We start from the raw sequence: 25,692 nt of genomic DNA, 5'->3' as shown, positions 1-25,692 counted from the left end.
TAAATTTGGATTCCGGAAATTTTTCCCCACTTTCCTTCTAGGAGAACATGTCATTTGAAAAAATTTTGTATGGTGGGTATTTGGGATCAACTCTTGATATAAGAGTCTGCCGCATATATGCACACTAAATGAGAATGCCATGCTGATGTAATAAACTTATTCAGATTTAGGGTTGCTGTTGACATGCGTTAAATCTAAATTATGACAGTACTTATGAATAGAATAAAGAAATATGCATGACTGAAGTTCTTATTTAGCACATGCGTTTGGGAACGATCTCGTCCTCACTGTAGAACATTTATACTTACATTTGTAAATGTGCCACACTAATTATACCAAGAGGTGGTCCCAAATATCCACCATACATTTCTTGCTTCTAATGTTTTTTTTTTCTCCTTCCCGGCAGCATTTTATACACTTGTTCTTTGGAAATTTGCTTCATTCATTCGCTCTCCTCTAATTAAAAGCTAAGAGCATGTAATGGGGAAACTCGCTGAAGTAATTCGAGTCCAAGCTGTAAAGTGTGCTGTTTATTCCTACTTTTACAATGAGAATTTGGGAAGGGAGTGGGGAGGGAGTGAAAACGTTATACTGATATGTGACAAGAGAGCAATGCACAGTCCGACTGGACCCAATTTTGGCACAAGGTACATTGCCAAGGCAATGTAATACCTACAGTGCCAGTAGCAAGAGTAGTTACATAGCCATAACGCTAAAGGGCTTTCCGTAAACGGACCCACTTCTTACATGTAGTTACAACCTTGTCGGGGATTTCCCCAAGTTTCCTTCCACCATATTGCTGGCGAAAGTGAAATATTCTTGATAACGGCGTAAAACACAATCAAATAAATAAATAGCTAATGGCTTGAAAATTTTTACCGGGAAAATTAACCTTACTCTTAATTCCACGTTTTGTTCCTAAGTGAGAACTTGAACGAATAAAACAGTAATCCCAAGGAGTGAAACACATACTAAGTGGAAGACTGGGACGTTGTTGTCATTCATGGGTATTGCTGACACTACTGAATTAGTGATGCGTACAATGGGATTAAAACATACTGGAAAAGTGGTTTTGTTCATGGTTTTAGGACGCAAATGCATTTGTTATTCTAGTTGTAGATTTTTTGGTGCATGAAAAGTGTAGTATATATTTCCTTTTCGTTCGTATATGTGTTTTCTTTTTTCTGATCCATCAGCTGCCTATTTCGGACAGAACTGTGTGAGTAGGTGTGCCGGACTATTTATGACTTGTCATGCTGTTACCCTGAGATGTGTCTGCAACTCCGGATGTAGCTTAGCAGCGGACGGCAGAAACTGTGTGCCCGATGGTTCTGCATTGCTTGGAGGTAGCTGCTCTGTCAACACTTGTCTATATAGGGACAGGCAGGAATGCGTGAACGGAAGGTGCACATGTAAAGCTGGGCTGAGGGCAACAACACTGGAAGAAATCCGAGCCTTCAACAACGAGCTACCCCAGTGCAGACCCAGTAGTTACTATCTAAGTAAGTTACAGCCATAAAGAAAACGCTACAAAATATATTTATCTTGAACACAAACTCTTGGCTGGATTATACTGGAGACATATTTCTTCCAAGGGAAATATTAACGGTATTTACAGCGTTAAAAGTTCTTTAACTAATTTAACAAGTTTAATGCAGTGCTGACCGAAATATACGGCGTCCGTCCACTAGGGAGTTACATGATTGTTTAAGCATTGCAGCGCTGGTAAAGCGTTACAGCACTGGTCAAGCGTTACAGTACTGGCGAAGCGTTACAGCACTGGCAAAGCGTTACAGCACTGGCAAAGCGTTACAGCACTGGTCAAGCTTTACAGCACTGGCCAAACGTTCGAGCACTGGTCAAGCATTACAGCACTGGTCAAGCGTTACAGGGCTGGCTAAGTGTTACGGCACTGGTCAAGCTTTACAGCACTGCTCAAGTGTTTCAGCACTGGTTAAGAGTTACAGCATTGGTCAACGTGTGACAGCACTGGTCAACGTGTGACAGCACTGGTCAAATGTTACAACACTGGTCAACGTGTTACAGCACTGGTTAAGCGTTACAGCACTGTTCAGGCGTCAGAGCAATCGCCAAGTGTTGCAGCGCTACATGGCTGAGATTTACACCTTTCACCAAATTTTGAGTAAAGTAGCATTCAAACCAAAAACTGTGGATGTGATGTCATTACCTCTGGGTAGGAACATACCACCGTAAAATATGATGTTTTGGAAGCATTTCACACGGTGGAAAGAATTCCAAAAAACATAAAACTGTTTTTTCCAATACAGCATTTTTTGGATCTGATGTACATCATGTTATTTTTTCTTCGCCTTCAAAAAGCAGAAAGTATTCAAAAGCTGGAACAAATTGGGACTGGCAGGCGGGGGGGGGGGGGCGGATTTCCATCCTTAATTAAATTAATATTTTCTGTTTTCTTGTTGATGCAGGGAGCACCAGACTGTTTCGTCTTGCTTATCGAACGCTGAATGTCCCGATGGTGCATCCTGTCTGGAAAGACGTCCTAATGGAAAGATCTGTTATTGTAACGCTGGACTGATGGCGTCTCCAGGCAACCTCACCTGTGTATCTGGTAAGTAATGGAATTGTTTTGTCACAGTTAAAGGGTTAGATCTAATGCATCATGCAAATGGGTTTTGGTTTGTATTTGGGGTTTTGTTAGTTTGCTGATTTACTGGCGATAAACACGATGAAAAAAAAAATAATTGGCGCATTGCCCGTACGTTAGTGTACGATGAAGCATACATAAAATGTATCGTTTATTTATTTTATTGGAGTGTTGGTTTACGTACTTAAGAATATTTCACTTACACGACGGCGGCCAGCATTATGGTGGGAGGAAACTGGGCAGAACCTGAAGGAAATCCACGACCATCCGCAGGTTGCTGTCAGACCTTCCCACTTACGGCCGAAGAGGAACCCAGCATGAGCTGGACTGAAACTCACCGTGACCGTATTGGTGAGAGGCTTCTGTATCATTGCATCGCGCTGGCGGGCTAACCACCTCGGCCACGGAGCTCACTAAAATGTATCAAATGGTATATGTATATATTTATTTGATAAATGGTTTACATCGTACTCAAGAATATTTTACTTATAGGACGTCAACCAGTTTTATGTTGGGAGTAAACTGGACACCCACGGGGGAAACCCACGGCCATCCGCGGGTTGCTTTTTCTTTATTTTTCGTGCGTTGAACACCTAAATCAGATCAGACAAATTCTAAATCTAGTGAGCCAAGCCGTGACTTGGCTCACTAGAAGATTAAGGCAACTGCCGCAATACAAGACATGGATCCAATCCCCATTCTCGATTAGGGACTTTCTGAGATCAACGGTGTTACCGGGGTCTTGGTGGTAGTAACATGGTAAACTACGCTATCTTACATGATATTTGTGGAAATTCGTCAGAGATTTCTTGCCTCCCGCCGATACGAAATATGATACACGTCCTCGAGTTTACTGGTAACTTGCCAATTTTCGTTGGGTTGTTCCGGGCAGACCAACTTCCCTCCACTTTTAAAACTGACCGCCATGGTATAACAATCGTAAACATTCTCGAACAATGAAATAAATAAACAAATAAATAAATAAAAAGCATTTCCGAAATAGGATCGATGAAGTATAGGGTGGATTGCACCTTCTTCATTGGTGGAGGCACTTGGACGAAGACCATGTGGAAACAGCCTAATTTTGTCGTGTACATATTACACTCTAAAATATTGTGTTAAATTAAACATATTGTTGTTTCCCTAATGGAAAAATGGATGTTACAGCAACATAATGTTGTGGACAGCAAAGTACCCAGGTACACCAAAAGGTATTCTTTCGAAATAAGAGAAAAGGTCAGCTTTACATATACTTTGGTGTCATATGGACTCTTTCCCGCCGGAAGTAATTCAAGCCTAAGTTGTGTAGCCTTTTTGCTCATTTCTGCATTTACAGTCACATTTTTTTTGCCAAACTTGTGACACTTTCCTCACACATCGCAAGACAGCAATTGTCAATACAAAAATTATTATGTATTCTGTCACTTTAAGTAGATTAACGTGGCAACTCCAACAAATGACGCAAGGTCAAAATTTTGGATTCAATTAAACCATTTTCACGAAAATTTCCTTTTTATTCTAAGAGCCTACATGAAACCTCTGCCTATTTACTTTGCAGCGGCCTATTTCGGACAGGATTGCACATCCGACTGCGCAGGTCTGTACCTCTCGTGCAGCGCGGAGACCATGAAATGTGTTTGCAGCGAAGGAAGTCACTTATCCTTTGATCGTAAAAACTGTGTCCCTAATGGCTTCGCTTTGCTAGGAGGAAGTTGTGCCACCAACAGATGTATTTACGACAGCGAGCAGGACTGTGTACAGCAAGTCTGTACTTGCAAGACTGGACTGAGACGTACGCGTGAAGACGAAGTACAGGCGTTTAATAGCCCTTTACCGCAATGTAGATCAACTTCCTATTACTTAGGTAAGTGTCAAGCCCTGTTGTTTTTGTGTAATAGGTCATTGTTTCAGTATAGTTGTAAAGAAAACGTATAGACTATTATCACGGCAGCGTAACAGCGCAAAATGAATATGTCTACATAGCATGGGACCTGCTCTTGTAGGCGGAAATACTCCGGGTCCATGTGGCGACGGCTATTCATTTCACATCATTATTTAGAGCTTTATAATGCAACAACGATAAATACCAAAAGGTGGTAACAAATACCCACTATAGAAGAACAAGTTTAAATAATCTTTTCTCCAGAAAAAGAAAATCGAAAAAAATATCAAACGATCATATATACAAATTTTTTGACGCTCTTTCAATCTGATTTCCGGATAATTTTTATGTTTTCTTCAAGGCATCTGAGAAATTTCAACTGTTGCTTCTTTATACGTGTTCCAACGTTAATATTATTATTCACATATGTTGCAGAGGAAAGTTGTATTTATTATTATTTGTTTCAATGCTTTATTCAAGGAACAATTGCCCTGTTCTTACCGTGCATCCATGACGAACAGTGCCCTAGGCACGCCTCTTGTTTGGAGAGGAGACCAGATGGAAGGATTTGTTACTGTAACAGTGGATATATAGCATCTCAGGACAGCTTGAGTTGTATAGCTGGTGAGTACACTCTGAAAAAAAAAATGGTCCTTCCGGAATTTCCAGAAATAGAGTATAGTAAAAAAGTAATGAGCGTCTATAAGCAATATTTGATTCATTGGGAACTGTGTGTAATATATGTCTACAATATTTGATTGATTGGGAACTGTGTGTCCCATATGTCTACAATAATGGAGAAAAGTTAAAAGGAAACGGTCCATACATATTTGTAGTCTTTCCTACACTAACCTGGAATTCCGTGTTTTCGAGGGTGCTGTCCTCAAGGCATCAAAGATGTGCGTCACAAAACATGTTTACTTTCAACCTGCAGTAGTTTTGATATTATATCACCTTATATCACCTAGTTATCCCTAAATAACAGAGGCCATAACGGCACAATTAACACATATGTTCCTGGCACGCCAACAACAAGGGAAGCTTCGCCAACTTTCACTTTCGATTCCAGCCGGCTGCCCTCAGCTTCGTCCGGGAAAAAATATAACCTCGCGAAAATTTCGAATTAAGCTAAGAAGACGTACACCATTGAATGACAATTGAAGCTTATGGGGTAGTCACTTTAGGTTTGTGTTAATAATAATGTGTTAATAACTTAAAAAAAGAGATGATCTTAATTTGTGAGAAGAGAAGTAGGTCGGTTACATATGTGTTCATTTTAACGTCATGGTCTTTATTAATTATAATTACGTTAAATTTACGGGAAACTTGTTTTCTTAGAGTACAAGCATTGTGCTTTCCGTCCTCCCTAGCAACGGGGTCAAGTATTACGAAAATGGTGGTTCGCAAAGTTCTGATGGTATCCGGGGATATGTGTCAGTCACATATGTGTTCATTTTAACGTTATAATCTTCATTAAATAGAATTACGTTAATTTCACGGGGAACTTGTTTTGTTCGAATATAAGTATGGCGCTTTCAGTCCTTGCTGGCAACGGAGTCACGTGTTTCGAAAATGGTGGTACGGATGCTGTCCGTGGGAAGGGGTGGTGGGTGGCGTATGCGTCAGTCGCATGTATGTTCATTGCAACGTTAAAAGCCAGGTATACCTGCTTTTGTCGCGTACAGCTATGGCGCTTTGAGTTCAGCGCCGTAAGTGGGAAGGTCTGCCTACAACCTGCGGATGGTCGTGGGTTTCCCCCCGGGCTTTTCCCGATTTCCTCCCACCATAATGCTGGCCGCCGTCGTATAAGTGAAATATTCTTGAGTACGGCGTAAACCACAAATCAAATAAATAAATAAAATGAGTTCAGCGTAGGTAACAGGACAAATTTAGACTGTTAAATGTAACGACTCAGAGCAGTTAAAGGGGATCAAATAATAAGAAATACATTTGTTATCTGGGAACATGGCCAAGCGATCTCGGAGTCTATTGCGTCGTAGATACCCGGTTACTGATACACTTTCTGATTGTCTTGCCTCCATATTTGGTTTGCAGCTGCGTACTACGGCGACTTCTGCATGTCCCGGTGTGCCGGACTCTATATGACTTGTAATTCGACTACACAGACATGCGTGTGTAACTCGGGCTGCCGCCTAGCGGCGGACGGGAAAAACTGCGTACCTGACGGTTCGGCTTTACTTGGAGGAAGCTGTCTGGAAGCTTCTTGTAACTACGCCGAAGAGCAGATTTGTGTGAATGGCGTCTGCACGTGCAGAAACGGATCAAGGCCTACCACCAGAGAAGAAAGAAGGGCATTCAACACGGAAAGTCCTCAGTGTACCAAAAGCTCTTACTTCATAAGTAAGTTTTTGTCACATTTTTCTTTTCCAACTCGCACTAAAAAAGAAAACGTCGCAAGTGAGTACACAGACTAAACACTAACGTGAAGTATATGCCAGACGAAAGATCAGAAAATATTGTACACAAATATTGTTCGATTGATTTTTTAGAATTTTTTTATCGGGACATTTGATTGCATTTCATTACACATTTATGTAGGCTGCTAAATTTCTTCTTTCAAAATGTGACCCAGGAGCCTCTCCCCAATGCGGTCGCTGTGAGTTCGTCCAGCTCATGCTTGCTTCCTCACCGGCCGTACGTGGGAAGGTTCCCAGCAACCTACGGATGGTCCTGGACCGCCGTCGTACAAGTGAAATATTCTTGAGTACGGCAAAATATTCCTGAGTGCGGCAAAAAACACCAATCAAATAAATCTTTCAAAATTAACTCATGTATAGATTTGTGGATTCATTCGTCTCTCCCTTTTGCTCCATCCACAGGAACTTGGTCCTGTTTGTCTCTTGTATTTATGACGGTCAGTGTCCAAGTCACGCCTCGTGCGTGGAGAGACGGTTCAATGAGTGGTTATGCATCTGTGACACCGGATATATGGCTTCTGAGGACAATACAGGATGCATCACAGGTATGGCAGTACGGCGTTTTCATTTATTTCTCGCCACGTATATGGCCATAGATTTTGCCGATGTGGCGTGAAACCATAATCATTCATTCATTACTTATTTATTTTCAGTGTTGTTGATCGCCTTACTCCCGAATTGTTCATTTCATGTCCATCAGTTTTATGTATTCTCCCCACCCTCAACGAAATTAGGGGGTACACTGGAATCATCCTGTCTGTCTACATGGTTTTATCCATGCATCTCCACTCAAACTACTAAGCCGATTTCGATCAAACTTACCACACATCTTGCCTGTTATCTACACTAGCGCAGGGCTAAGTTTAATGGCAATCGGATAAATATTTTTTTATAATTACTTCCGTTTAGGACTGTATAAAAATGCCTTCCCTGTATTCAGATTTTGTCCGTGCATCTCCTCGTAAACTACTGTGCCAATTGCAATACACCACGAATTTCCCATGAAATCAAACTAAGTAACACGCCATTTCTTGTGAGATTTTCTTAGTCTTTTATATTTGAAAATGTTAGGGGATAGAACATCCGGATCATATTTTTTTTCTCGAAATTCAAACCCTTGAATCTTTTCCTGGAGTTGCTGTTCATAGCCGTATAAAAAGGTTATTCTACAAGGACGGTTGATTAAGAAAAATATTATTCGAGAGAGAGAGAGAGAGAGAGAGAGAGAGAGAGAGAGAGAGAGAGAGAGAGAGAGAGAGAGAGAGAGAGAGAGAGAGAGAGAGAGAGAGAGAGGCGGAAACGGTATCTCGACAAACACGAAGTTGGTTATCGGGCTAGTGCAGCGTAATGAAGAAAAAAAGCCTCTCACCAATGCGGTGGCTGTGAGTTCACATCCAGCTCATTCTGGTTTCCTCCCGGCCGTAAATGGGAAGGTCTCGCAGCAACCTGCGGATGGTCGTGGGTTTCCCCGGGTTCTGTCCGGTTTCCTCCTACCTGGCCGCCGTCGTATAAGTGAAATATTCTTGAGAACGGCGTAAAACACCAATCAAATAAATAAACAAATCAACAAACACGAAATTCTGTTATTTAGATTTTGACAGTATCATGATTTTGTGTATCTTTAGACCAGTTTCAGAAAGCGCACCTAGCGGTACTTGCGCGTAGCTTCCTTGGCGATCAGTACTGTAGCTTCTGCGTCGGCTGAGATAGTTTTGTGCTTGTCCCCGTTTAAAAAGAATGCTTCTTCTTCGAATTCATTGCGTTTGGATGTAAAATATAAAAATTTACCAACAAAAGTTATGCCTATGTGAAAGACAACTAGTCGTAAATATTTGTCTTTTTTCCACGCATAGCCGCCTATCACGGAGACGTCTGTGTATCTCGGTGTGCGGGACTGAACATGACTTGTGACACGAACACCACGAGATGTGTATGTAACCCAGGGTGCCACCTGGCGGCAGACGGCAGAAACTGTGTGCTTAATGGGTTCTCCCTTCTGGATGGAGGGTGCAACGTTACTGAGGACTGTCTTCACCCCAGGGAGAAGGAATGTGTAAACGGCACCTGTGTCTGCCAAGATGGTCTCCGGTCATCAACTGAATTTGAAATAAGAGCTTTCAACAGTGAACTTCCTCAGTGCAGGAATTATTCCTCAGCCCGACTAGGTAATTTTTTTTTATTCTCTATTCTCTTTTTTTCTTTCAAGTGTCAAGACAAAACCATGGACGTTCTGCAAAGTACTAATTAACTTTTCAACGCTTGACCTAATATGCATACTTCCAGATCAGATTGGTGGAATAAAAGTGTCTTAGCACTAACTATAGTTCGCACAGTCGGACTCACGAGCTGAATTGACTTATTGTCTCAAATTCGCCATACCCGGGAACTTAACACCCAACTAAACTCGACTGTTGCTTCGGGTACTAAGCTCTTGTGTATGCAAAATAACCACGCAACCCAATGCAACTTGAGTTGAATTGAGTTGCGCCTTAAACTCCAATGAATAGTCGCTGGGCAGGAGGCCAAAATTTCACGTATTGGTAAGACCCAGAGTGGCTAAATCTACTTGCCATTTTTAAGTTGGTACATGTCTTTACTTCATGTTTTGATATGACAGGCCTCGCAGATACGTAGCTTTGTATGGGTTATCCCCCGTTAATAAACGTACGTGTTCCATGTGCTAACGCATATACTGTCAACAATCATACAATAACTGTGCTATTTCCACCGCCAAAATCAACTCAGGAACAGAGTGTTTACCTTCAGGAATACTTCCTTAACTAACTCAAGATATTCTTCTCAAACATTTTTGAGACAGATATATTGATGAAAAATGACATTTTAGCCCTATCTGGCCTGGAGAGGGGTGGGATATAGGAGCGAGAAGAACTGTATCAGCAATTTTGTTTGCAGCCAGAAAACGACACGAGACATAACGTTTATGTTTTGTAACATTTTAGGGCCTTCTATCGTGGTTGTGGTAACAAATAACTGTTGATTTCAAGTTCAAAGATCAATGATAAATTGAAAATGGCACAAAGTAGGGGTCTTTCCATGACCCCAAATACCATAGGAAACTGCGAGACTTTTGATTTTTTCAGATTTTTTCATGCCGTGGATGGTCATCAACATTAACATCTTGCCCCTTAAGTTGATGTCTTAATTACATGGTGGCTTTAATTATGGGACCCTGGTTCGTTGTCTGAATCTGAGAAGATTTCTCTTATCCGAAAAACAAATGATTTATCTCCCTTGAAATGTGATTGTTTGTGGACGTTTTGACCTTGATGCTACATGTAAATCTGTCCAGTACAACACTTTTTGATTTAAAAGAACACTCCTTACCAGAAGGTATTTTCACTGTACGTTTTCATTAATTCCTACAGTCAGTTTCTGTTCCTCCACTGAACTACTTCTGGAGGAATGAATGAATGATTATGGCTTAACATCGCTAATTCTACGGGAAGACTCCTCTTTGAGTACATTCTATAGTTTCTAATGCACGACTGTAATATCAAGGTCTGGCCATCTGCACCAAGCTAAACAAACTGGACAGGAGGCTCGTTTGGTTTCGTTCATAAGAGAACAACTGCATCTCAATGTTAATCCTTAAGACATCTTGTCTGATTTACTGCTGGAAATAATGTGCACGCAAAATTTCATATCTTAAGAGATATCAAACAACGTTCTGGGTGGAGCGATCTGGAAGTAGTTTGTGCACCCTTGGAAAATCAATTTTCTACAAGTGATATTTACAGGTTAATCACAAGCACCTTTGGGTAGCACAGTCGAGTCTTTGAAAATGCTACTGAACTACCAGTCATGCTACATTTTTCTAATTTGTTCGTGTTCAAGTTGCCTGATGTCCACCGCTCGTTATAGGATGTTCCTCGAACCTAATCTTCTTGTGATATCAAGGATTCAGAGTCATAATCAAAACAATAACGATGCCTGGCTGTTCCATTTGCATAGTTGTGGATTCATCAACGAAGGATATATCCATTAAATAATACTTGCTTCAGAGTCCATTCGGTTAATGCAATTATGGAACATTAATATCTGTGCATTTTAATGTAGTGGTGCATTTATCAAGTGGCAAAAACTTTATGAGATGTCACTGTTCACAGTATGGTCAGAAAAAGTCACTGAAATATGTAAAGGCAATTGAAAGGCAATTTACCAGGTTATAAAAATTTCAAAAACAAAAAGCATTTTTTTCTCACATACACTTCATAACAGTGTTTTTCATTTTTTTTTGTCTTTAACTTCAAAGTAGTCATTTACTGTCTGCAGTGAGTATTACGGAATAATTTAGTCCTTGATCTTAGTGTTTGGTATCAGTTTTAATTAGTAGCATTCTTGATTAAAAGTCAACAAATCTGATGAAAGGTTTGCCCTGACATTGTAGTTTTCAGACATGTAGATCACAGGTGAAGAAATCACACGAACGTTTACTTACCTAAGCTAATCTACCTTAACTCACCTTAATAATGGGTGTAATTAACAGATCTACCTGAAAACCTTAAAAATCTTACGTGTACATGTAAATGTACAGGTCAACTAAATATTCAGCTAATAGCGTACATGAAATATAGACAAAATGTGGACTGCTAAATTTTCTTGGCTTAATAAACCATACAAACCACCCTTTCGAATTGGCCTTATTATATTATTAACTGAGAGTCCACGAATAATGACGTTTCTCTCGCTTGTTGTAACTTGCACAGTACCTTATACTTGTTAAAAAGGTGATTTTTTCATTTATCAAAATGTGTGATGAAGCTACCCTTGCTGAAAGACTATCGTGTCTTAATCTAGTCTTAATTGACCGTATAAACATGTCAGCACCAATTAGGGGGTGATCAGCCCAGGTGGTACCAATATCATGCCTGTCTCATGAACTATATGCCGAGATAAGACCTAGGTCTCTCTAACATTGGGAGTGGATAATCTACAAATAAACGTCGGGTTTGAACCCGCGCTACGTTGCTGCTAGTCGTACACCTTACCTCTGCGGACATTATCCATCCTGATTCGATAGTTGTGACATCACCCTGATGGTACTGTCAAACTGTAGTTTCTTTTTAAGAAAACTGCAGATATTACACCTTCTTATTCTGGAAAGTACAGCACGGCGGAGAACTTGACACCAAAATCAGCTTTACACGGTGAAATCATGCACAGTGCCATATGGCCTGGGTTTTATCAAGCAGTGCGCCATTCAAGCCTTGTATAAGACACCTATACAAACCGTTACATTTGTTACGCAAATGCGATAGCATGTTCTACTGCTGTACTGTGTAATGAACGCATGTATTCAAAGATCCAAAAAACATGAAGGCAGATATCCGACAGAATTCATCCGGAACCGCATGTATAAAACAATGTGTTATAAATTCACGAACGTGTTACATAAAAGACGGTAACGAAGTTTTCAGCCTCGTAGATATATGTAGTCAAAATATGTATATATCTAGAAAGATCAACAAATTCACTGCAAGTTCAGTGCACAAAAAGGACAGTATGTCAGATGCTTTATCATTAAAGTCACTGAGACACATGAATATTGTTAGTGACTATTGTTTCAGATGGAGAAAGCACTCGTAACAGTGCTTCGCGCTTCGTCGATTCCCTTTAGGAAAGTACTGTTACAAGTATTTTCTCCATTGCATAATCCCAACTTCACCCACTTGACCGGCCCCCAATAGCACAGTTGGTAGAGCGCACGCTTTGGGAGCGGTAGATCCAGGGCTAACCCAGGGTTGAGTTATACCTAAGACTTTTAAAGAGGAAGTTGTAACTTCATCGCTTGGCGTTCAGAATGAAGGGGATAGTGACACGACTGGTTGACCCGTATCAGTATAATGGCTCGGGCGGGGCGGTTTACTTGCCTTCGGTAAGTCGTCTCAGTGAAGCAGCACTAGATAAAAGAGCTGTGGAAATTCGTCCTGCAACAAGGAGGCACATTACATACACTCTAAGAACTCCGTCGTCATATGACTGAAAAATTGTTAAGTACGACGTTAAACCCCAAGCACTCACTCACCCATTTGACATTTAACTTTGTTTATTCGGTTTTTTTTCCACTATGTCCTCATTTGCTTAATGTTTCAATATTTCTTCCGTTACTGCAGTAGGACTATTCAACAGCTGTACGTTCAACTGGGACTGTCCATCTAACGCTTTATGTAAAGAGAGGAACCCGAACGGAACGATCTGCTACTGTAACGCTGGCTTCGTGTCATCACTAGACCGGACAGCATGTGAAGCTGGTATGTATGATTAACCCGTTTTTTTGAGTCATATTTCCTTCAGTCAGTGCGATATCTTTGGGGAATGGCGGATGGATTTGCTGACATCAGAAACAATTCAAATTGTGATCTGAGTAGAGTAATGTGCTGCAAAGAAAGAATACATTCACAAGAACAGAATACGTTCTAACATCACTCACAGACTTTCTGTGATGTTAATAGATTGTTGAGAGTACACGTAAATATCAGGGTTTAATTAAGATGAACTATAAATAGTACTCATTTATAAATGAGGTTGATGTTGTAGCATAACACGTAAACACGTTTGCAGAAAGACGGTTATATCTAGCATGTGTTTTCCGAGTCTTCAAGGCTCCAATTATTAGGGTGCTATTTTGACACTTCGTGGGTTTCCCCGAAGTTGTACCCGGTTTTCGTGGGTTTCCCCAAAGTTGTACCCGGTTTCCTCCAGACATAATGCTGACCGCCGTCGTATAAGCGAAATATTCTTGAGTAGGGCGTAAAACACCAATCAAATAAGTAAATAAATTTTGACGCTACTGTCACATCCTTGACCTAGTTGCGTGTTCAAGTCCTGCTCTCGCAGTATTGGCTGCGGCTTTAAGTCATGATATTTTTTCCCAGTTACTTGGCGCAAAGCGGCTGTTTATTCTATTCATACACCTGCCCGTTCAAACGTACTTCTTGAGTACGGTGGTAAACACCAATTGCTTAATCTTTCAGCTGCTTATTACAATGACTCCTGTGTTACTCGCTGTGCTGGAATGTTTACCACTTGTGATGCGGTTACGAAGCGTTGCGTGTGCAACCCAGGGTATTACCGTGGGAATGACGGTCTTAACTGTGTCTTACCTGGCTACGATCTCCTGGGTCAGGCCTGCTCAAGACGTTGTCAGCTTTCCAATGAGCAGTCCTGTGTTAACAACGTCTGCTTCTGTAACGCGGGACTTCGACCGATGACTGGTGAAGAGTTGATGGCCTTTGATTACAGGGGCCAGTGCATCGATGAGACTTACTTTTTGAGTATGTATATTGCCGAAATAGTTCTAAGCCAGATTCATTCATTCTTGAGTATATAGCTCATTTTTTGAAGCAAAATTACCTTAAAGGAAAACACCGGCGAAGAATGTTTGCACCGTACAGTATGTGAAAGGAGTATAGGTCATGTTCATAATGGGCCCACAGTTTGCGAGATCCACTGTTTCTGGTGACATGCTGTCACGATAAATGCTGAGAAATCAGATTCTCCAATTTGGTAATGACAACATAATGGCATTTGTTGCTGATCCATGACAAGATTGAAGTAATAAGAAAAACCGAAGGTCCACTAAACATCAAGAAAGATCAACATTTTCACGATTAAAATTACCAGGGATTTTTTGGTGTGTTTGACATGTTTAATGCTCAAACTGTATTCGCTTTCTTGGTAATAACTAAATAACTATTATTTTGAACGTTATTTATAGCTCACTCAATCGTGTTCGGTGTCTGCTTCAATGATGCCCAATGCCCCCAGAACGCTCGCTGTAGACTTCGGGGTTGCGATGGATATTTGTGCACATGCTCGGCGGGTTACACACCTTCAATTGACTACCGCACTTGCGAAAAAGGTTTGTGTTTTTCTTTCAAAACAAGAAACAATACAAAGAAAAAAAAATGGGTAATCCCATATTGCTCAGCTGCGATGCACACCTTGTCAGAACTCCGCATGCCATTGTTTTTCGAAAAACAATGGAAAAGAAAAGGGCAAATGATTATTGTGTTTGTACAGCATGCTGGTAACGGTTTTCTTAATTTAAAAAAAGAGGCAAAACTATTTTCTTAATAATAAGATAGCTATAATACGAGTAAATATTTAATAACAAAGTAATTTCATTTATCTTAAAGGTTTGTTTGGTTTTTGATTGCATGATTACGAGTTACTTGACTTTACTCACAAATTAAAATGGCCGCGCCGTTGAAAGCCACTCTTTCTATCATTTTAATACGCATATAATACATGGGTTCCCTCTCATGATTGTTAACGCATACACTGGCGCTAAACGTTGTTTTAACGCATGCAAAGTACCGGGGAATATGTATATTTTTTTGCATTTCTATTTCCGCCAAATGCCAGAATATTATGGTTTCACTTTCTACAGACGCCTTCTACGATGAACCTTGCATTACGCGCTGCGCAGGCGTGAACATGATTTGCCATGATCTCACTAAGACCTGTCGATGTCAGTCTGGTATGATACCCAATAGTAACGGCAAGCACTGTACCCCTGAGAACAGGCCACTCTTGGGAGAAATATGTGACATGAGCAGAGACGACTGCTACTTAGACGAGGAACAGACGTGTGTCAACGGACGGTGCGCGTGCCGTAATGGGACCAGACGTGCCACATGTGACGAAATCCTGGCCTTCAATGATACTCTAAGTCAGTGTAGACCCGAGGAGTATTCATTGGGTAAGGTTATCTGCAAACAAAACAACAACAACAACAACAAAGATCAATCCAAAGCTATTAATTTAAATTCTTGTAAATACTTGCCGGTGAATAAAATGATTGCATACTCCTCTAAAAATCTCTCCCCCCCCCCCAATTCTATTAAGAATAGAGGGTGTGGTGTTCAAAATCTTTACAGGTTAAGCTCTAAAATGCAGTAAACCAGTATATGGGAAATCAGTCAGTTTTCTTCAGCAACTGTTAAAGAATTAAACCCAGTTTAAACATTGAAGCCCAATCGCAAGGTACAGATTGACCTGGGTATATGTATCATTTAATCAGTAAAATAAATGCGGATGTTTATTCGAATCAATTCACAATATTTCAGATTTCTGCCTCAATTTGACCACAACGACAACAACGCTCTACACGTGGCCCTCTGTCTGGACTAGCGGAAGCGTCAGTTTGTACGGAGTATGTTTGTGGGACTACCAGTGCACCAGCTACGCTGCCTGCAAGCCACGTGACTGCACCGGCAATGTTTGTTATTGTAACGTGGGTTATGTGGCTTCACTGGACTTAAAGACATGCGAAAAAGGTAATATAAATGAAAAGATTTTGTAAAAAGGCGACTAAATCTGGGCAACCGTTTGCCGGCAATTTGGCATTAAACGACTAATGCCTTCTTCAAGGTAGACATATCAGCCTCTATGGCAAAGTGGATGGGGCGTCTGCTTCGTGAGTTGTATTCCATGTTTTCGTAATGTATAGATTACTACCCTTTTCATGGATTATCCCCCCTTGACGACCGGTATCAGTTCCACTATCTGATGCTGATGGCATTAGGAAGCCCTGGTGTGATGGAATTTAAACAACCACAGTGATCAGTGTGACTAACTAAGGGTAACCGCTTTTGAATCATTACAATTTAGTTTTGTGCATTGCGAGAATGTAAAGTAAAGGGCAATATATTCCATAGTGCCATATGCTTTAATACCGAAATAAACGACATATGCTTTCCTTCAAGGGAGGTTAATCCTTGAAAAAGAGTAGTAGCTTATGTATTTCGAAAATACGAAATAGTGATAATCAACGAAACAAGTCCTACTCTAGGCTACCCTAGCATTGGTAATTTTGCGACAACCTGACGTCGTACTCGGCATAAGAAGACTATTCCATTTGTCTGTATAATTGGTTAAAGCTGTCTACTCGACCCAGTCGGTTAAGTTGTGATCCATAGTGTCGCAGGTTCAAATCCAGTTCTCACTAATTAGACCCACAGGCTTAAGCATGGACTGTATAGACACTCCGGTTTCCTCCATGTATAAAGCTGACAGCTGTCAAATAAAGCGAAAAATCCTGAGTGCAGCATTCAACACCAGCAAATGACATAAATTATAAATTAGGCTATATTTTATGTAATTTATTCTCTGGTTTTATTTCTAGCGGCATATTACAACGAGACTTGCGTGACACGCTGTGCCGGGCTCTTCATGAAGTGCAATCAAGAGAAGAAAACTTGCGAGTGTGAAAAAGGCTACATTCCCGGCTGCGACGGGACGTTCTGTGAAAGGCCAGGAAGGCCTCTGCTCGGAGAACGATGCCTGGACACGTGCTTCTTGTCCAGAGAACAAGAGTGTATCAACGGTCGATGTGCATGTCGGGAAGATCTAAGAAGGGCAACGGACGAAGAAATCAGAGCCTTCAATAACGAAACGCTCCAGTGTGTGTTTTCCAACTTTACTTTGGGTGAGCAGCTTTTCGGCAGTAGAATAGGTTAGGAGGGAGAAGGTATAAAAAATGATATAGCGCATGTAATGCAAGGCCTGCAGTCTCGTTGACATCAAATACATTACCGTTAAAAATAAATACAGAAAAATTTTTCTGCCTCTCATGCGGGCTTCCTCTTTTGGCGTACGTGGGAAGGTCTTCCAGCAACCTGCGGATGATTGTGGCTTTCCCCCCGGACCTGACCGATTTCCTCCCTCCACAATGATAGCCACCGCCGTATAATTGAAATATTCTTGAGTGCGACGTAACACACTAATCAAATAAATGCATAAATTTGGTGGCTGCAGTTGTATGTCTGCTCAAGCCATGGTTACTATTGTAGGGAAGTGGGGGAGGGGTGCATCTGCATCTGGATGGACAGCCAGAATAAAACGTTAACTGTGGGGAATTCTCTGTGCTATAGTCTTTATATATAGGCTGTATAATGGTAAAAATAATACATAGGCCATATCATGGTAAAGATAATATATAGGCCATATCATGGTAAAGATAATACATAGGTAATATCATGGTAAAGATAATACAATTTATTTGTGCTTTTCTTCACCATGTATTTGTTTCTTGAATTATAAATCTTGACTTTTCAGGCTCGTGCAATCCAAGATCACCAGAAAATACGTCTCCAGGAAATATGTCTCCAGGACTGTCATTCATACCCCACGGTGAGCTAGTTGTTCTGGAACCTGTTTTTTTTTTTTTTTTTTTTTTTTTTTTTTTTAGTTAAATTTAGGAAGACGCTCTACGTTGGGTATCTCATAAGGAAAATACACTGTTTGTTTACGTATACCCTATTTCCGCTACCTTTTCGCATGTGAAAGAGCAACTTTCAGTACAATTTTTACTTAAACACCTTGTAAATATGCGAAATAATAACAGTAAGTACTCTTTAACAGTAAGTACTCTTTAACCTACAAACCAACTGGACCTGGACAACATATAAACGATGTTGTCAGGACTTCAGCTGAAGGCCAGTTGCAGTAGTACATTTTGTGCAATGCACCATCCAAGAAATTATCAGGACTTCAGCGAAAGGCCTTCTGCGATCTTGCAATGGCGCAAAGCACCATCCAAGAAATTATCAGTACATTAACTGGGGTAGGCTGTGGTGGTGGTGTGGCACAAGGGGTGGTTTCCCCATCTTCTATTTTGTCCAGTGTGACTGAACTTGTTGTTGTTGTTGGCTTTACAGAAATCCTGTGGCCGTCGGTTGCCGGTTTTCTCTGCCTGTGCGTTCTTGTTTTTGTTGTGGGCGTTTTGTGTAGAAAGGTTTGGTAAGTCTTATCTATTTCAAACAATGCATAACGTAGGAAATAAGCAGTGTAAATCACGTGCCGGTGATATCCTATTTGCTCACAAACAAATGTTCCACAATTACGCTATCGATTTATTACCAGTCTAATTATTCCTGTGGTAACGCTAATATAATTTGAAAATCCAAAAGTGCGGTAAAATGGTAATTTCTCAGAGACTAGAATTCCTAGACATGTTACTGGAAGTCATATGTCTTTTACTCACTACATGTACGGGTTTATGATTTTGGTCCCGAGTGCAGTAAATGTTTCAAACGAAATATTGTCTAGCATGAAACTAGCCGTAAATTTCGTTCGGCGCTGGCCTAGTGGATAGACGGCTTACGTATCATTACTTCATACTGACAATCTTGGCAGTACCTCGCCTGGAATACACAATAAGAGGAGTAGGACTAGTACAATGTGACTGGATGGATCGTCGTTCTTTGGTGTCTTCGGTATGATGATCTAGTGAGGTAGCACTACAAAAATTTCTGGGTCCATGAGGCCTGGCCTGCTACAATGACACGCCTTCGTCCAAGGACCGAAATCTTGTTAAAAGCTACGTTAACCCAACAAAAATACCTAAGGAACGTTGAGAAACTACTTTAAATCAAACCTGTTCTCTTTCCCACAGCACCTCCGGCAAGAAAGCACCGCCCTCCTCCTCAAAGGAAGAGTCATCCATTGAAGACGAGGACCGCCCCTTTTCCTTGCCCCGCCCTGACATCTGGCATCAAGGATTCTACCGTGGCGACAGAAGCTGGGCGTCCGTCCCGGAGGACAGGTTCGGTAACAGCGCCTTTCCTTTCGGCACCGGCCATTTCTCCACAGGTTCGACGGACTCGACCGATGATGCGTGATAAATGACAATACTCAAAATGTAACTGGACATACGTCACTTTTGATGTGATGTCCAACGCTAGAATCAAGACCAACCGAAACGACCAGCGATATATGTTTATGTATATTTTAAGAGTTGATTATATATAAATATGTATGTATGTTATAGTTGAAAATAATTTATTATGATTCTTTTGTTTGACAACTCAATGCAAATATAGGTATGTGATAAAATCGTGTTAGCTGGAGGAATATACATTGATAGCTACCATAAATTTAAAAAACATCACGGAAACTGCTTATATCAGTCGATTGTTTGTCAAAGAACACGTTACAGTTTTTTTCTTACACTTGAAATAGTAAATAGAATGAAATAGAATGTCATTGGCCAGATGTGTGGAACAGTCTGGAAGGCTGGAATGTCAACGCTGTTTACGCATCTCGAACAACAGTGCTTCAATAATAACATTTTTCTGTGTTGCCCTATATTGTAGATACTGGAAAATAATTTAGCGATATATATAGTACATGGGGGATTACTGGCATCACTGAAAATGAGCCTTTGAGAACATGTGTTGCCCTTTATTCGGCAAAGCGCGGGTAACTTCCTACATTCTGGGCAAACGATGATGACATTGTGCAGGTAGACTTTCCATGTGTCATTGGACTTTAATGTAGATATTTTAGGAGATAGTACTACTGTTTAATACAACTGGCCCAAAATTCCCTTCAAATTCTAAATGTGCAAATTAGTACAGATAAAAACAGCACTCATCTTTGAATAAGATAATGCGACTGAAGGTTAGAAAAAATAGAACAAAATCATGAAAACTTTTGCACGTCGCGTACAAAAATTTTAATAACTAGTATTTTTTTTAAAATTTAGAACACATCTTATGCAGAGTATTCCCACAATGCAGCTCTAACGTAAATGGGAAAGCGATAAGGCACACCGTGCTCATTCATAGAATGGCGGAAGTTTTCATGCTTAGTATACAATTGCACAGATGCCGTTGACCCGGTCAAGCTGAGCGACTTCCACTCTTCTGGTTAATAACATTTTTTTTTCTTTTGAAAATATTACTTTATCGTCAAAGACCTGTCTGAATTTATATACGTGTTTCGGATTTCCACCATCATTATGCTACCCTGCTTACATATCGTGCAAATAATTACGTATCGAGTGTTCTTGAATAATGTACTACTTTTTTTTGCACCATTGACATTTCCAAAGACATTATATCGCATGTATAACTATTGCACCAATGTAATAAAAGATTCATATAACTGATATGCATATATTCGCTTTGATTCAATCCTTTTATGGCACGTATATTGTTACGTCGTTTCTTCTATATATATATATATATATATATATATATATATATATATATATATATATATATATATATATATATATATACAACAACAACAACACATATAGAGGAATATTTCACTCATTCAAAGATGATTACTGTGACGGCTGGAAACAACGGAGTAGACAACATAAAGCACAGGCCTATGGCACGTAAGCGAAGAACATGATCCTCACACATTTTCATTACCAGATGGAATGCTCAGGTGATATTGGTGGAAAGTACGTGATATCTAAAGAACAGATGGCCGTCTTAGCGACTGAAAAGGTACGAAATTTAAGCTTCAAGTCCGATAGTAGTAAAAGATTAGGAGGCGTTCCATGTCGTTTGGCTTACAGAATGAAATACAAGTAGCATTCGTGAACTCTCATCACATGTCACCCAATGACCACATTTAACTTAGTATAAACAAGCCATTACACACAGAAATCTCTAAAGACTTTTATCCCGCTTGAGAAACAATACTTTGGATTTCACTGGCCATCAGTTGTTACTGAGGGTCTCGTATATGCCCTTATTCTGCTGCCGATTCCATGTAGTCGCGTGACTAGGTTATCTCCCTTGGATCGACTGTGAAAAATTGAGGACGCTGAAGCGCTTCGCCAGTAAATCAGCCTTTTATGCTGAGTTCATGGGAAGTTTGGAGGACACATTCGTTATGCAGTTATTCGTTGACAGTATAAGGAAATGTATGGTGTCAGTAAATATATGTCAAGAAAAGGAAATACAAATTTGATGTCAGTAATCCTCATATCAGACGTGGTGTTACCGACACAATATATTTCCATGCGGGAGGTGGGCAATGACGTGTCAAGATCGTTGTCTTTCAATCCTTGAACACAGAAAAGAGTCAAACAAAAATAAAATACAAATAAAAATAAAGTTCTGCATGTTTGATGCTTGAAGCTTTAGAGCCCCGATTGGCCTACCAATATTGAATTGTTTTATCAAGCCGCTTTTGGGCCTTGCCCTTCACGTTTTAGGTTGTGGCAACGTGAACGATATAGTACAGAAAACAAATATCTCATCTTTTTAGATATAAAACGCATTTAATCAGTGGAAAAATACAATACGTAATCTTGCTTTTTTGTATCTCTGCACATAAACACAATGTAGAATGTGATTTAAAAAGTTTATCAACTACACAGTTTAAAAACTTTTTTGTTTGGCCAAGCCTTTCAAAGCTCTCGTGTTTCGGTCAGTACCGAACAAAAACTTGTAATTGGGGGATCTTCATTGCGAATGTCATTTGTTTGAGGACTGGCAAAAAAATAATGACTGATGAGTACTCCATTGGGAGGTTTTTTTAAAATCTCGCGTGATTACGTTGGTGATGCATGATATCCATGTCAGTGGTATAAATACGACAACACTCTGGCCGTGGAACATTAATGTGACAATCCAATTAAACAACAACTATGGGGAGACTTTTATAAATTTTCCCGGAATTACAAAAGCTGTAGAAATTCATATCTGTGGTGAATCATTTGACTGATGTGGTATCTCAAGTATATGCACAAGTGGGATTCAGACAAAAACAAACATGGTGATTTTTGGGTGGACGATTGTCTATCCATGACGTTATCCATGGGGACTAACTGGGTTTCCACAAAGACAACAAGACTTTCCATGGTTTCCAGCTGGCCTTCCATTGGGACCATGTGGATATACACAGGAACCAGCAGATTTTCCATGAGAGCAACCTATCCTTTCACGAGGACCGTCGAGTTATTTGCAAGGGTCATCAAGCTTTCCATGAGAACAACCCATCCTTTCATGAGGACCGCCGGTTTATCGAACCACACAGTTTCCTATAACAACGTGGGTTTCCACGAGTGCAGCCGTACTCTCCATCACTCAGCTTTCCTCGAGGAACAGCAGGCTTTCATGGGGACGAGCCGGTTTAAGGGTCACCCCGGCATTCAACGAAAACCATGCGGCTTTCCAGAGATTCCATGGATATCGTATTGGATAGTCAAGGTAAGGTAGATCAATTGATCGATGGTTATAACTCTGAATGAACACGTCTCAGACACAATGGCTTCACCACTGTAAATACACAGAAATGCATGGAATAAGGAAGCTTGGCCAGTTAAGGAAGCCATTAATAAGCTGGTAAATTCTGTTCAAGACAGAGATAGAGGATTTGTAAGTTACTGATACATATATTTTAGGTAATTACATGAATAAACCCTAAAATACATATAAGTTGAAAAAAGTCGGAAATTTACGGGTTGCATTTCCTTAATTATCACACTGTCATTGCTACTCTGGATTTACTCTCCATGTCGGAGACTTGTGGTCATCTAAGGAAAATAGTATGACACTGACCCTGGATTTCATTTATTTACTTATTTGATTGGTGTTTTATGCCTCACTCAAGAATATTTCACTTACGCGACGGCGAACACATTATAGTGAGAGGCAACAAGGCAGAACCCGAGGAAAACCAGCGACCATCCGAAAGGTGCTGTCATACCTTCCCACGTACAGTGGGAGAGGAAGCCAGCATGAGCTGGACTTGAACTCACAATGAGCATAAAATGGTTTTATGTTTATATTTTCCCAAAACAACATATCGTTTCACACTGCGTTATAAGACAAAAGCATGAAACAAGGGGCAATAAATCGTGGTGAATGAAGGTCGTGTACTCAACCATTGCCCATCTACCTTTTTTTCACCACAGATTTTACCAAGGCAGTATTTCAGAACGATATATGCACAAAGCTATGAGAAGTCATATGTGGTTCCCAAAATGCTGTGAAAACCAGTAACTTTTCAAGCTGGATCATAAACTCATGCACGATTTTAGTTTCTGTTTTTGTCGCATATCCTTTAACAGCGACTATGTACAAACGTGTACATACATATTGATAGGGTGTATGAGTGGTACACAAATGTGTACATACATACCGAGAGGTATATGAGTGGTACACAAATGTGTACATACATACTGAGAGGTGTATGAGTGGTACACAAATGTGTACATACATACTGAGAGGTGTATGAGTGGTGCACACATGTGTACATACATACTGAGAGGTGTATGAGTGGTACACAAATGTGTACATACATACTGAGAGGTGTATGTGTGGTACACAAATGTGTACATACATACTGAGCGGTGTATGAGTGGTGCACACATGTGTACATACATACTGAGAGGTGTATGAGTGGTACACAAATGTGTGCTTACATACTGAGAGGTGTATGTGTGGTACACGCATGTGTACATACATATTGAGAGGTGTATGAGTGGTGCACAAATATGTACATACATACTGAGAGGTGTATGAGTGGTACACAAATGGTGTACATCAATCGGGTATAACAGGGATTATAAATTGCTGTTATGCACACTAGTACCTCTCGTACGCAGTAGTTTTTGGAGAGTAGCTCCGCACAAAGTAGTTTTTAGAGAGTAGTTCCGTACACAGTAGTTTTTAGAGAGTAGCTCCGTACACAGTAGTTTTTAGAGAGTGGTCCTGAACACAGTAGTTTTTAGAGAGTAGTTCCGGACACAGTAGTTTTTCAAGAGTGGACACGTACACAGTAGTGTTTAGAGAGTAGTGCCGTAAACAGTAGTTTTTAGAGAGTGGATGTGTACACAGTAGTTTTTAGAGAGTAGTTCCGTACACAGTAGTTTTTGGAGAGTAATTCCGTACACAGTAGTTTTTACAGAGTAGTTCCGTACACAGTAGTTTTTAGAGAGTGGATGTGTACACAGTAGTTTTTCGAGAGTAGTTCCGTACACAGTAGTTTTTGGAGAGTAATTCCGTACACAGTAGTTTTTACAGAGTAGTTCCGTACACAGTAGTTTTTGGAGAGTAATTCCGTACACAGTAGTTTTTACAGAGTAGTTCCGAACACAATAGTTTGTAGAGAGTGGATGTGTACACAGTAGGTTTTAGAGAGTGGTGCCGTACACAGTAGTTTTTAGAGAGTGGTGCCGTGCACAGTAGTTTTGGAGAGTAATTCCGTACACAGTAGTTTTTAGAGAGTAGTTCCGGACACAATAGTTTGTAGAGAGTGGATGTGTACACAGTAGGTTTTAGAGAGTGGTGCCGTACACAGTAGTTTTTAGAGAGTGGTGCCGTACACAGTAGTTTTTAGAGAGTGGTGCCGTACACAGTAGTTTTTAGAGAGTAGTGCCGTACACAGTAGTTTTTAGAAAGTAGTTCCGGACACAGTAGTTTTTAGAGAGTAGTTTCGTACACAGTAGTTTATAGAGAATAATTCCGTACAGAATAGGTTTTAGAGAGTGGTGCCGTACACAGTACTTTTTAGAGAGTCGTGCCTCACACAGTAGTTTTTAGAGAGTAATTCCGTACACAGAAGTTTTAGACAGTGGGTGCGTACACAGTAGTTTTTAGAGAGTGATCCCGTACACAGCAGTTTCAGAGAGTAGTTCCTTAAACAGTGGTTTTTAGAGAGTAGTGCCGTACACAGTAGTTTTTAGAGAGTAATTCCTTACGCAGTAGTTTTTAGAGAGTAGTTTCGTACACAGTGGTTTCTAGAGAGTGGTGCCGTACACAGTGGTTTTCAGAGAGTGGAGCTGTACACAGTAGTTTTTAGAGAGTAGTTCCGTACATAGTAGTTTTTAGAGAGTAATTCCGTACAAAGTAGTTTTTAGAGAGTGGTACCGTACACAAGAGTTTTTAGGGAGTGGTACCATACACAAGAGTTTTTAGAGAGTGGAATGCGTACACTTTAGTTTTTAGTGAGTGGTACTGTAGACTTTA

At 40.4% G+C, this 25,692-nt stretch overlaps 2 protein-coding genes across 3 annotated transcripts in view; both read left to right on the top strand.

The window, feature by feature from the left end:
* LOC135462466 (multiple epidermal growth factor-like domains protein 6) overlaps positions 1-6,864 on the top strand; it is a 43,864-nt gene extending 37,000 nt beyond the window's left edge. Inside the window, exons 28-32 of the mRNA XM_064739691.1 lie at positions 1,197-1,502; positions 2,448-2,590; positions 4,185-4,490; positions 4,989-5,132; positions 6,564-6,864. Coding sequence (XP_064595761.1) covers positions 1,197-1,502; positions 2,448-2,557 — 416 coding nt within the window. The 3' untranslated portion in view covers positions 2,558-2,590; positions 4,185-4,490; positions 4,989-5,132; positions 6,564-6,864. The remainder of the gene's footprint in view (positions 1-1,196; positions 1,503-2,447; positions 2,591-4,184; positions 4,491-4,988; positions 5,133-6,563) is intronic.
* A 494-nt stretch (positions 6,865-7,358) lies between these two features.
* On the top strand, positions 7,359-20,865 carry LOC135462860 (multiple epidermal growth factor-like domains protein 10). Of its 2 annotated transcripts, none has more exons than XM_064740149.1 (11): positions 7,359-7,491; positions 8,800-9,111; positions 13,084-13,218; positions 13,942-14,241; positions 14,685-14,828; positions 15,360-15,671; positions 16,039-16,248; positions 17,097-17,399; positions 18,029-18,103; positions 18,631-18,712; positions 19,368-20,865. In XM_064740149.1, exons 1-11 carry the CDS (start codon positions 7,458-7,460, stop codon positions 19,591-19,593), a joined length of 2,133 nt encoding a protein of 710 aa, XP_064596219.1. In that variant the 5' UTR covers positions 7,359-7,457; the 3' UTR covers positions 19,594-20,865. The 2 variants fall into 2 exon arrangements, with proteins under 2 accessions (XP_064596219.1, XP_064596218.1); XM_064740148.1 differs by having other exon boundaries at positions 13,081-13,218.
* Positions 20,866-25,692: the final 4,827 nt, after the last annotated feature.

Source organism: Liolophura sinensis, chromosome 2, assembly GCF_032854445.1.
Source record: "Liolophura sinensis isolate JHLJ2023 chromosome 2, CUHK_Ljap_v2, whole genome shotgun sequence".
In the NCBI taxonomy this organism is placed as follows: Eukaryota; Metazoa; Mollusca; class Polyplacophora; order Chitonida; family Chitonidae; genus Liolophura; species Liolophura sinensis.
The sequence above is the reverse complement of the archived record's forward strand: the minus strand, read 5'-3'. Positions and strand labels throughout refer to the sequence as shown.